This window comes from Callionymus lyra, chromosome 16, assembly GCF_982586985.1.
Source record: "Callionymus lyra chromosome 16, fCalLyr1.hap1.1, whole genome shotgun sequence".
NCBI classification, from domain to species: domain Eukaryota; kingdom Metazoa; phylum Chordata; class Actinopteri; order Syngnathiformes; family Callionymidae; genus Callionymus; species Callionymus lyra.
This window is the reverse complement of record NC_141833.1, coordinates 19480434-19493119: the sequence shown is the minus strand read 5'-3', so window position 1 is coordinate 19493119 and position 12686 is coordinate 19480434. Positions and strand designations below refer to the sequence as shown.

Here is a 12686-nt window from a genome sequence, read left to right as displayed (position 1 = left end):
ACCTGCTGACTCGCCAGGTTCTTGGCAGACTCGGCCATCTTAGCGTAGCTCTTGGCGTATTCCATGTCTGAGAAAAGAAAAAAGGAAATAAAAGGTAATAAAGTCAGGGTTTACCAGGAAACAAGATGTTCATCTCTTTCTAATCATTTCTCCAGGTGACGAGGACGACGTCAGGTGTGCTCCTCACCCATGCTCACTCGCTTCTCCATCCAGGCCAGAAGCTCCTTGATGTACTTGGACCAGGCCTTGGCGTAGTGGAGGGCCGACTCCACGCCGCCGTCGTTCCTCAGCAGGGCCGAGTCCACCTCCTCCTCCCGGGACAGCGGCAGATCCGGGCCTGGAGGGGGAACCGGGACAAGAACACGATGAAGGAAACGCTGATGTTTTTCGCTGCAACGACTGGGAACGACTCCGGGAATTCAACCAGGAAATGATGGAGTAGGAACTTGTTTTTCTTAACTCTGGGGTTTTTCTAGTCCACATGTGAAGGAGCAACGCTTTTTGTTTACTAAAGTAAGTAAGTAATTTGTATTTATATAGTGCTTTTCCAGACCAGGGTCACAAAGCGCTTAAACAATCAAAACAATACCTAATTTAATATATATACTTAAAAGGTCTAGAAAACACTGAGACAAACACAGGAGTCCAAGAAAATCAAGGAAAAGCCTGAACAAATAAAAGTGTCTTGAGATGTTTCTTGAAGGAGTCAGTAGATCATCAAACACAGAGATCGTTCCAAAGCTTAGGAGCAACAGTCTGGAAGGATTTCTCTCCTCTGGTCCTGAACCGTGTTCAGGAACCATCAGTAGATTCTGATCCACAGACCTCAGAGCCCGAGCTGGGGTGTAAGTCTGGATCAGATCACTAATGGAAGGTCTGACCATGAATAGATCTGAAAGTAAGAACCAGAATTTTAAAGTTGATCCTGAAAGAAACTGGAAGCCAGTGAAGAGTTTGAAGGATCGGAGAAATGTGAGTTCTTCTACTAGAGCGGCTCAGAATTCTCGCTGCAGAGTTTTGTATCAACTGCAGATCCTTCTTGTTCAGACATGAAAACAAACTCTGGATTTATTATTGTATAAGCTCTTAATATAACTTTTGACTGTATTAAAATGAGAAAATATTACTTTAAATGGTAATTACTAGATTTTAAATCATATTTTGTCAGCATTTTACACACAGTTCAGTTTATCGCGCTTCTTTTTGGTAGTTTTTTGCTTTGGCAGGACGGCCCTTGACAACACTCCCAGTTTTTTAATGAGGAAAATGTATTTGACAGAATTCCATGTGTCTATCAAGGGATCCAGGTTTTTGTGGCCGGTGAAGTCCTTCATGAGATACTCAGAGTGTAGCAGGAAAGAACAGGGATCAAATACATTTGATATATTCTATTAAATTGATTATTACTGTCTGGAAAGGTGTTGGGTTTTGACAAAACAGCATATTTTCTCTGAAGTAACATTAGTTTGTGTCGCTCGTTTCAGTCCAACTTTCTCGAAAAAACGTAGCGAAAATGAGTGAAATGCAAATTCTATATATGATGTATTTTATCGTTTTAATCTGAAGCTCAGTCGATATAATGCAGACATTAAACTGGTCGAGGTGTGTCTGGAGCAGAGGGTTTCGAACTCATGGCATGAACGTAAAAACGGAGATAATTCAGATAAATTGAGACTAAAAAGAAGAATAAAAAGACAATATCACGTAAACAATCCTATACTTTCTTTTTGGTTAAAGACTAGTCTAGGGTTGGAATCCCTGCCATCGGTCTCGGGCGCCTTTAGGGTCCAGACCATTATTGGAGCTTTTAAAATGTACAAATGTGTCAAAATAAAGGTAAAAAAAAACAATATTGAATTACATAAAGCATGTTTCAATAATTTTCTAAATGCAGTAATAATGTACACAAAATAAAATAAGGGTTTCAGAAAATATTGATATAAAAATATATTGCAATATTTTGATTCCTGATACTGTATTAAGGTAAGGTAAAACTTTATTGATTGTTTTTTTTTCCAAAAGCCAATACATACAGCAATTTTTTTATAAAAAAAATCAAAGATAAATCAATGGTAAATCAATTGATGTATTCAACAGCACTGTATCTGTCACGTCCCTCTTCCAGGTTTTTTGTATTTTGTATCTTTTCTCCTGGCCTGCTCTCTCTCTCCCTCGACAGTCGGCGAGAGCGATGCTCTGCGAGAACCACAGCTGCCGACGATGAGCGATCTAACCTCCGGGTATAAAGCCGGGATTTCTCTCCGACTCGTAGCCCTTGATACCCCGATAAATCTCGCATCCTGCCTGACTTCTTGGACTTCTGCCTCTTTTTGATAGTTTTTCCTGACCACTTTTTTCGTCAGCGCAGTACCATCTGCTGGACATTTGCTGAATTACACTGTGTTTAATTGTGTTTTGTCACGTAATTATATTCTCTTCCGCAGCTGGGTCACCTTGTTAAGTAATTCTTGACAGAATCAATATAAAAAATATATTTATTTCTTTTTATTTTATGTTTTATTTTACAATTAACGCAATAAGGGATTCTAAAAAAAATAAAAAATAAATAAATTCACAGCGTTTATGCATTTGTGTGCTGCAAATAAACCTCCGGCCACTAGTTGGCAACGTTCGTCATTTCCTCCATGTCAAAGTAACAACAAAACCAGCGAAATGGGACCAATGAGTGAGTCCAGCAGCTTTTAAAGCTGATGTTTGGACTCATTTTGGCTTTAAAACAAAGTTTAAAGTTAAAAAAATTAAACACTGACAGATACTGGATATTACATGTTGCTCCACATTGATAATGAACTTCATTGTGCATTGTAAATATATAAGTTTAGATTTTTTGTTAACATTTTGAGAATCACTTTCCTACAAACACTTTCACACTTGATTAGAGAAAGTATTTGTTCATTTATTTGTTGTTTTGGCCAGGAAAAATGTTGTTTCTTTAAAAGGAACAATACATTGTTTGTTCCTACAGTATCGCAACATATCGCAATATATTGTATTGTCACCAATGTATTGGGATACATATTGTATTGGCGAGATTCTTGCCGATACACAGCCCTGATTTGACCTAAATATCACAATACCTTTGTTCACGATACTGTATCGACCCCCCAATCTATTATATCATCTTCCCTGTATTGGACACAGATCATATCGTCACATTCTTGCCAATACTCAACCCTACAAGAAAAGTATTCTGCAAAAAGTTAAGTACAATAAGTCCCTTAGAAAAATACCCTTAAAGTGATACTTTTGTTTTCTGAAAACATAACAATCAATCATACCAAAAAGAAAACAGTGCCGGTATATAAAGTGGCCTTATTGAAAATCCTAAACTGGGGTATCATGGCTACTTTGAGATAAGGGTATAACGGGGATTATTTGATTCTATCTCTTCAGCTTTAGGTCATCGATTGAGATCCACACATGCTCTGGCTCTGGAGTGGAATCACATGTGTTTCCCATCGCACGAGGAAATGCTCCTCGACGAGGAAGGAATGTGAGATACGTGGCCGGAGAGGAGGAAAGGGAGCAGTTCGGTGAAAAATAAGCAGCAGAAATAACAGGGGTGGAAGTGGAGGTTTAGGGTGGGTCTACCTCAGGCATTCAGGGGCCGGGCCTGGATCCCTCGCCCCGGCATTCTCCACTTACAATCTCGGGCCAAAAAAAAAAAAAAAAAGAATCCTCGAGGCCATTGTCATTTCAAAATAAACATCTCACCCGTGATTTGGTTCTTCTCCGCCACATACACCTCCTCAGGTTCCACCGAGAGATTGTCGAACGACTGTGGATGAGATTAGAAGGTTTGACTTGAGACACGGGATCTTGGAAAGTTTTTCGTTGGGGGGTCAGGGGGGGGGATTGAATCTCACCCTGCTCCTCCTGGTCTGGGGGATCCCCAACCCTGAGCCGCTGTCAGCATCTCCCATAAGGAAGTCAGAAACTCTGTGGATTGAAAAGTACAGACTGTGATCCTGGAGGTAAAAGTAATAGATAAAAAATAAACTGTGGTTTTCACGCCAGATCTACTCACACATTGCCGAACGTGAACGCCAAGGTTTCGATGGACGAGTGTATCTCTGCGAAGATGGCTTTGCTGTTTTCCAAAGTCAGTTCTTGGTAGTTAAGTCCTGTGGAGGAGACAGATGAAGGAAGGAAGGTAGAACTTTATTGATTGAGGTTTTTTTTTTCTTTTCCTATTAGCCACAGCAAATAAAGCAATTATTCATTAAAAAAAAAGAATTACGAACAATAACAAAGAGAAATAAAAAGAACAAGATGATATAATCTAAGTCTCAAGATAAAGAACATCGACACAAAGAAAAATAACAAAGAGAAAGGATACAAACATTAACATAGAATAGAACGTCATGATACTTTTACTCCACTCCTGCCCCCGAACTCAGAATTGTACAATTTAATAGCCCTAGGAATGAAAGATTAGAATGAAAGGAAGATTTTGAGTCAAATTTTAATGGCAGAATCAAATTATTTTACGAGTAATTCAGTTTCCAAACTTTTTTTTTTTGTCACTGCTAATGTAGATATACTGCCGTGTTCATTAGATTTACACTCCAGACGAGTGACTTATGATGTCATTAAAAATATCTACAAAAACAGGAGTAAATGTCAATATTGACAGAAATCGAATTAAGATTCAGTTTAAAAGGAGGCGACATATGGACGTCAGGAACGATGCAGGAAGAATAGTTATGTGGTCGTGTACCGTTTATAAAAAATGTTCGGCTACATTGCGAGCCTTTTTCGATCTTGATCCTAAAAGTTGAGACTTGCTTCCCAGTACTTGACCGGTGGAAGAGAACTTTCGACAGCTCAGGATCGTGTGCAGAGAGAGTTTCCTTCAGGAAACGTTTTTTTTGTCAGCCCCGAAGATATTTGCAATCCAATCGTAGGCAGTGAAACTCGACTTAGCTGAGTACTTCCTGTCTGCGCCGCAACAGGAAGCACTCGCACAGCTTGAGACCTGCTTCGCCGAAACACCGTGGAGACCTACCTCGACTCGCAAAAACTTTAGCGGCGTCCACCGAGAAATCACACCCTAGCGTTAGCGACCGCTATAAATCCAGGTCCTGACACCTTCGGGATGGAAGGCGAGGAGTCGAACCCGCGATGGAAGGAAAGACTCTCGAGGACGGCGGCGGCGGCGGCGGTGGAGTGGACCTCCTTACAGTTCACCTCCCTGCTCCCTGAATGCCTGGCGTACAACTCCGCAACTGACCCCATCCTCAGGACATCCTGTGGGTCCCGCAACAATCATTCCAGAGCTCAACCCCCCTCGTCATGAGTCAAACATGCAAACCTAGTGATTCAAGTGCGAGGGTCCATTGTTTTGTCACGACTGTTACACCAGTTTCTAAAAGAATCTTGGCATCGGAGTCGAATCCAAAAATGTCAACACATTGGTCACCGCTTTTACGGCTATTGGCTGTTAAACAAATACAAAAGATCAAAATGTTGCCATGAAGAAAACTTTTTACTCTTTTCGAGAAAGGGCCTTTTTAAGAGGTTTCGATATCGCAGAAGTAACTGTTACGATACAATTACTAACGACCGGTTCACAGCGAAGGAAAACGTGGCGCAAAACGTTTGGACGGACTTTTCTAAGCCAAAGATATCACCCTCACATTAGACAGTAGAACATGTGGAGCATCTCTGGTAAGGTGACTTGTTATGTTAAAAATTGCAGATGTACTTTGTCAAAGTACACAGCTAGCCCAAGAACCACCAAGTACATTGCCTGAGGCCCCATTACTTTTTAATAATAATAATAATAAGAAGAAGAAGAAGAATTCTGACCCGCTCTAGTAGAAGAACTCACATTTCTCCGATCCTTAAAACTCTTCACTGGCTGCCAGTTTCTTTCAGGATCAACTTTAAAATTCTGGTTCTTACTTTCAGATCTATTCATGGTCAGACCTTCCATCAGTGATCTGATCCAGACTTACACCCCAGCTCGGGCTCTGAGGTCTGTGGATCAGAATCTACTGATGGTTCCTGAACTTCTGGACCAGAGGAGAGAAATCCTTCCAGACTGTTGCTCCTAAGCTTTGGAACCATCTCTGTGTTTGATGATCTACTGACTCCTTCAAGAAACATCTGTGTTTGATGATCTACTGACTCCTTCAAGAAACATCTGTGTTTGATGATCTACTGACTCCTTCAAGAAACATCTCTGTGTTTGATGATCTACTGACTCCTTCAAGAAACATCTGTGTTTGATGATCTACTGACTCCTTCAAGAAACATCTGTGTTTGATGATCTACTGACTCCTTCAGGAAACATCTCTGTGTTTGATGATCTACTGACTCCTTCAAGAAACATCTGTGTTTGATGATCTACTGACTCCTTCAAGAAACATCTGTGTTTGATGATCTACTGACTCCTTCAAGAAACATCTGTGTTTGATGATCTACTGACTCCTTCAAGAAACATCTGCGTTTGATGATCTACTGACTCCTTCAAGAAACATCTGTGTTTGATGATCTACTGACTCCTTCAAGAAACATCTCTGTGTTTGATGATCTACTGACTCCTTCAAGAAACATCTGTGTTTGATGATCTACTGACTCCTTCAAGAAACATCTGTGTTTGATGATCTACTGACTCCTTCAAGAAACATCTGTGTTTGATGATCTACTGACTCCTTCAAGAAACATCTGTGTTTGATGATCTACTGACTCCTTCAAGAAACATCTGTGTTTGATGATCTACTGACTCCTTCAAGAAACATCTGTGTTTGATGATCTACTGACTCCTTCAAGAAACATCTGTGTTTGATGATCTACTGATTCCTTCAAGAAACATCTGTGTTTGATGATCTACTGACTCCTTCAAGAAACATCTGTGTTTGATGATCTACTGACTCCTTCAAGAAACATCTGTGTTTGATGATCTACTGACTCCTTCAAGAAACATCTTAAGACGTTTTTATTTGTTCAGGCTTTTCCTTGATTTTCTGGAACTCCTGTTGTGTTATCAGTTTTATCTTGACCTTTAAAGTATATACTTTATTGAATGTAGTTTTGATTGTTTAAGCGCTTTGTGACCCTGGTCTGGAAAAGAGCTATATAAATAAAAATGACTTACTTACTCACATTACGTTTATCCTACCAGGACCTAAACCCATGACTTCTTACTCCATAGGTTTTTTTTTACCATCAAGTTAATATGATTATAAAAACATTTCTGATGAGTCTCCTCTTAGGATCCATCGGTACATATTCAGTAGAATTAGCCCCACAAAAGTATTATTTTGTGACCGCATGATACCAGTTTTAACTAAGTTATGAAAGATCTTTATCTTGCCAAGATAATGGAAATTATAAAATGAAAAAAATGAAAATAATCTAAAAAATGTCTGGAATCACAGCTATGGAAACAAGACTATATATCAGAAGATGGAATTTTAATATTTCCTATTCATGAATGATGTTAGAACTTTTGACCCTCTGAGTCATTTCTTTAGTCATCAACACTCGGGTGACTCGCCAGGTTTGCTGACTGGCAAACATCCGAGTGAGTAACTTTGACACGTCGCGAAACAAACTCATGGAATTCCAGAATCCAACACATCTGTCAACACGAGAAGGTCAAACAATCCTGTACCTGGAAGCATGTCCACCAATTATGGATCCAGAAAATATTGACACACAATATATATCCATATGTTTACCCACAATATTATATCGATATTTACAGCACAGTATTGATTTTTTTTGTCCTGAAAATGTTATTATTTTTGTCTTTCAAATCATATTTTTATTATTATCATAGTTTTTTATGGTTTACATTTCAATAAAATGCAACTTTCAAATAAACCTCCGTCCACTAGATAGCAGATCTGGATCACAGATAAAGGAAGAATGAAATTTGCAAGATCCCGGCGATGACTGAGGACAAGAGGATACAGTCGATTCCAGCAGCTTTTAAAGCTGATGTTTGGCGATATTTTGCTCTGAAAACCAATGAAAGCAGTTACGACTGAGGACGAGAGGATACAGAGAGTCAAGCAGCTTTTAAAGCTGATATTTTGGACATATTTTGGTTTGAAAACAAATTAAAACAGTTACGACTTCGTCAAGAGTCATGTGGTCTGTCAATTCTGCAACACCAGAGTGAAGTACTCAAGTACCTTCACTTTCATAAAAGCTCCTGAACAGTATTTTTTAATACCAACTGTATAAAGTAAACTATTACCAGGAATGAAATTGTACTACACATATTCCTGAGTTATATTTTTAAGCTAGGATCATTTTCCACTTCAAGCTGTTTTTTTTTACAGAAGAAATAAATAGTAGTAAAAACAAAGTATTTCCATTGGAAAAGTACACTTAAAAAGAAAAATGTATCCAAACGTTATCTTGTTTTGATCAGACATGGGTAGAGAAACTTGGCACCAAAACACAAAAAATGTTTCTATACCTGGTTCTACCGAAGCTCTTTCAGTCAGTGCCACAAAAGAACTGAAATTTTGAAACTTCTAAGTACTAGGACAATACTACAAATAAATCCTTGTTCCTACAGTACCCCATACATCACGATGTATCGTATCGCTGTCCCAGTATCGTGACATGCTGTACTAGTTCTTGTCGATACACACTCGTTTGAAAACGAGGTCAACGCAAGACAAACGTTGGTCGTCATCTCCAAATGTTTTCCTTCCGCCTCGGAGTACTTTCTGCTGACACAGGCCAGCGTGTCAACAGCTGAGTAGTAATATCTACATGCAAACAGCGCTGGAACTGGTTTGGCAACCATGTGTTTGGAGAGCGAGGCCGGGGAGGAGGATTCTTGCTCTAATAAACGCTGGCAACCCTCCAGTCCTCCCCGAGTGTCATGACCGGGCATCAAAGAGAAACGTCGGCGAAGAGACGAGTCATTCATGGCCTCTTATCTTCCCAACCTTCTCATCTCTGACGTCTCCTGGACCACTGTATTGTTTTCCTAACCGGCCAGTAGGGAGCGCCGTGAAGGTCTGATCCGAGCCCCCCCCCCCCTAGCGTGGACGGCAAACGTCCACATGTAAAATGTCAAAGCTTTGCCAACAATAAGTGCTTTTATTGGCCATTAGCACTCTCGCTACAAACACTGCTTTTTTTTTTTGTTTCCCAGCCTGTGTTTTCGATTTCATCAAAACAATGTGGGCGATTCCTGGGCTGATGGATCCCCCATACTTCCTGTTTGCATTCTAAACTCCAGCTCGCTCTGTTCCGAGCTACACCCTGTTGTGCGATCGGGTTCAATTTGTTCAGAAATGAGGGAGGAACCGATGACTGAGGCTGAAAGTATGACTTGAGAAAAAGTTAAAGTATAATTGTTTTTAATACAAAACTCTGCAGCCAGAATTCTCACCCGCTCTAGTAGAAGAACTTACATTTCCCCGATCCTTGAATCTCTTCACTGGTTGTCAGTTTCTTTTCAGGATCTATTTTAAAATTCTGGTTCTTACTTTCAAATCTATTCATGGTCAGACCTTCCATCAGTGATCTGATCCAGACTTACACCCCAGCTCAGGCTCTGAGGTCTGTGGATCAGAATCTACTGATGGTTCCTGAACACGGTTCCGGACCAGAGGAGAGAAATCCTTCCAGACTGTTGCTCCTAAGCTTTGGAACCATCTCTGTGTTTGATGATCTACTGACTCCTTCAAGAAACATCTGTGTTTGATGATCTACTGACTCCTTCAAGAAACATCTCTGTGTTTGATGATCTACTGACTCCTTCAAGAAACATCTGTGTTTGATGATCTACTGACTCCTTCAAGAAACATCTGTGTTTGATGATCTACTGACTCCTTCAAGAAACATGTGTGTTTGATGATCTACTGACTCCTTCAAGAAACATCTGTGTTTGATGATCTACTGACTCCTTCAAGGAACATGTGTGTTTGATGATCTACTGACTCCTTCAAGAAACATCTGTGTTTGATGATCTACTGACTCCTTCAAGAAGCATCTTTTATTTGTGCTTTTTCCTGATTTTCTTGGACCGTCTTTGTGTTGTTTTGGCCTTTTAGAGATTTTAAATTTAAGTATTTTTAACTGTGTATAGTTTTTTATAGTTCAAGCGCCTTGTGACCCTGGTCTAGAAAGGCTCTTAACACATAACTAAACATTTGCTGAAGAAGAAAGAGGTGAAAGAAAGAAGTGTGCTAGCTAATGCGGGTTACAAAAAACCTTTTGTTGTTGTTTAATTGACCCGTTGTGTATTTAATCACAGGTTATGTGCTTGTAGCGTCGGCGTGAGTAGGCAACAGATTTATATACAACAGGACAAGTGTTTTAACTCCCAGGCTGTGTTCACCTGCCTCAGGTCGAGGGAAACTACTCAAGTTATTTTTAGGATCGACGTTGATGAAACAGTACATTACAAAAACAATTGTTTGCTGCAGCCACACCCACATTTGCACCTGTTAGCTTTGACAGCGAGTTATTCCGAGCCAACTGGAACTGAAGAGATAATAGTAGAAACTGTTCTGAAGTAGAAACTGTTCTGAAGTACAAACCGGATTATTAAAGTCATTCATTCAACTTTCACTCATGTCGAAATAAGGGTTGGGATCAAAGATGAAAAGCCATCACTACAAAAGCAATTGTGCTGTGAGATGGATGTTAAAAACTTTATAGATGGTTGTGTTTTATTGTTTTACTCTTTGTTCGTCACACATGAACAGAGTCATGTGAAGTGATTTTTTTCAGTATTTGATGCTTGAGTTCATTCTCATTTTTCTCCAAAGCAACAATCTTTAACTTTCACACACACTACTTCAACTACTAATTCTCCTTATACTTTTACTACTAATTTTACTACTGCTTCTACTACTTCTACTACTACTGCTTCTACTTCTACTACTGATTTTACTACTTATACTTATACTACTATTGCTTCTACTACTTGTACTTTTTCCACTAATTCTACTTATACTTTTACTACTTATTCTACTACTGCTTCTACTACCTATACTTATACTTTTATTACAAATTCTACTTATACTTTTACTATAAATTCTACTTATACATTAACTACTAATTATACTATTAATTTTACTACTTATACTTCTACTACTAAATCCACTTATACTTTTACTACTTATTGTACTACTGCTTCTACTCAATATACTTCTACTACTTATTCTACTTATACTTTTACTACTAATTATACTACTGCTTCTACTTCTACTACTTCATCTGCTTCTATAACAACTAATTCTATTTCAACGTTTCCCTTTTTTATTTTCCTTCCTATTCTTACTTTTTGTGATCATTTCAACTTTTTCCACACATTTTTACTTTGAATACTTGTCAAATACTTTCAAGCACTCATCACACTGCAAGTTCTTCTGGAAATTCACGTTTTCTAGTCGTGATTTATTTCAGTATTTGATGCCTTGAGTCGTTTTAATTTTTCTCCAAAGCAACAATCTTTACCCGTTCACACACAATCACACACTGATGGCAGTAGGCCGCGACGCAGGCTCACCATCAGCCTCGCTCAAGGACACAACGACACCATTTTTATCCAGGGCTGGGATTGAAACCTTTACGGTCTGAGACATGTTGAACCAACGATGTATGAGCCTTGACTCTTGATCAAAAATATTAGCTGAACTACTACAATATCATTGTGCGATGACTTGAGTTGTGTATAAAAAGAAGACATCATTTCAAATGTGGACCTGCATCTTTCTCGCGCATAGAAGTCTGGTTTTCTCCAGTTTGCGAAAAGATCAAAGCTTCCATTAAGCTCGGACCTATTACCGAGCTAATGGCTACATTTATTGTTTTCTTGAAATGGAAAAATGTGAAATACGATCGGTGGTTACACCTTTTCCATGCCCCACATTATGCCAACTTTAATCCACAGGCACAAATACTTCAGTACTTGTCAACGTTGTGATGGAATCCGCCGAAAAATGCGTTTTAAAAATAGAACGCGAGCTTTAGTGACGCACGACGTAGAGTCTGATTAGGTCGAAGGACGGTGAGAAAATAATAAGGAAGTCAACCTTTTACAAGTACGGAGCCTCTGGGTTCGAGAAAATATGCTAAGACGATGGTATCTCAAGAGGTCACACGAGTCCTCATGAAGACTAACCCCTCGGCTGAGGTCGTGTCTGCTTACCTGCAGTCATCAGAACACGCTCGTCTAGGACTACTGACCTTTAGTCTTGGCGATGACAGTACCAGCTGTTCCAAGAATATCCACCGAGTTTAAGGTGGGGTGTTTGCTGATGACAGCCTTCAGGACCCGGAGCAGTTCGGCCAAACGTTCCTGGACCACCTGCTGGAGACCGTCCTGGTTCTCTGGAGAGAAACAAGAGGACTTTGATTCACTTTTTGATTGGTTTGATGCAGATGTTTAAAGGAAAATATGCAGATTTAAAAGTCAACAAAATACAATAATGACAGTTGAGCGTAATCAGCTACTGTGGTGGTAAAATCAAGCTCCTCGTTGACTCAGACGGACCAACCGCTCCACATCTAAACCATTGGCTGCTCTTGTTTTGATCTTTTAATATTCTTTGGGCTCGTGGTCACCAGGGGTTTGGATTTTCAAGAATATGGCGATACTATACGTATCACAATACAGGGTCAGTAACATAGATATACGTGTAGTATTGTCGAGTACTTGACTCTGGTGTGGCAGTATT

The 12686-nt window shown here is 39.5% G+C and overlaps 1 protein-coding gene across 1 annotated transcript in view; it reads right to left on the bottom strand.

The window, feature by feature from the left end:
- The window catches only part of LOC148064096 (rho GTPase-activating protein 29-like), a 53779-nt gene that overhangs the window by 21647 nt on the left and 19446 nt on the right, over positions 1-12686 (bottom strand). The window contains exons 3-8 of the mRNA XM_087810695.1: positions 12196-12339; positions 4049-4145; positions 3888-3960; positions 3736-3799; positions 188-337; positions 3-67 (exon numbers count right to left, since the gene is read on the bottom strand). Coding sequence (XP_087666821.1) covers positions 3-67; positions 188-337; positions 3736-3799; positions 3888-3960; positions 4049-4145; positions 12196-12339 — 593 coding nt within the window. The remainder of the gene's footprint in view (positions 1-2; positions 68-187; positions 338-3735; positions 3800-3887; positions 3961-4048; positions 4146-12195; positions 12340-12686) is intronic.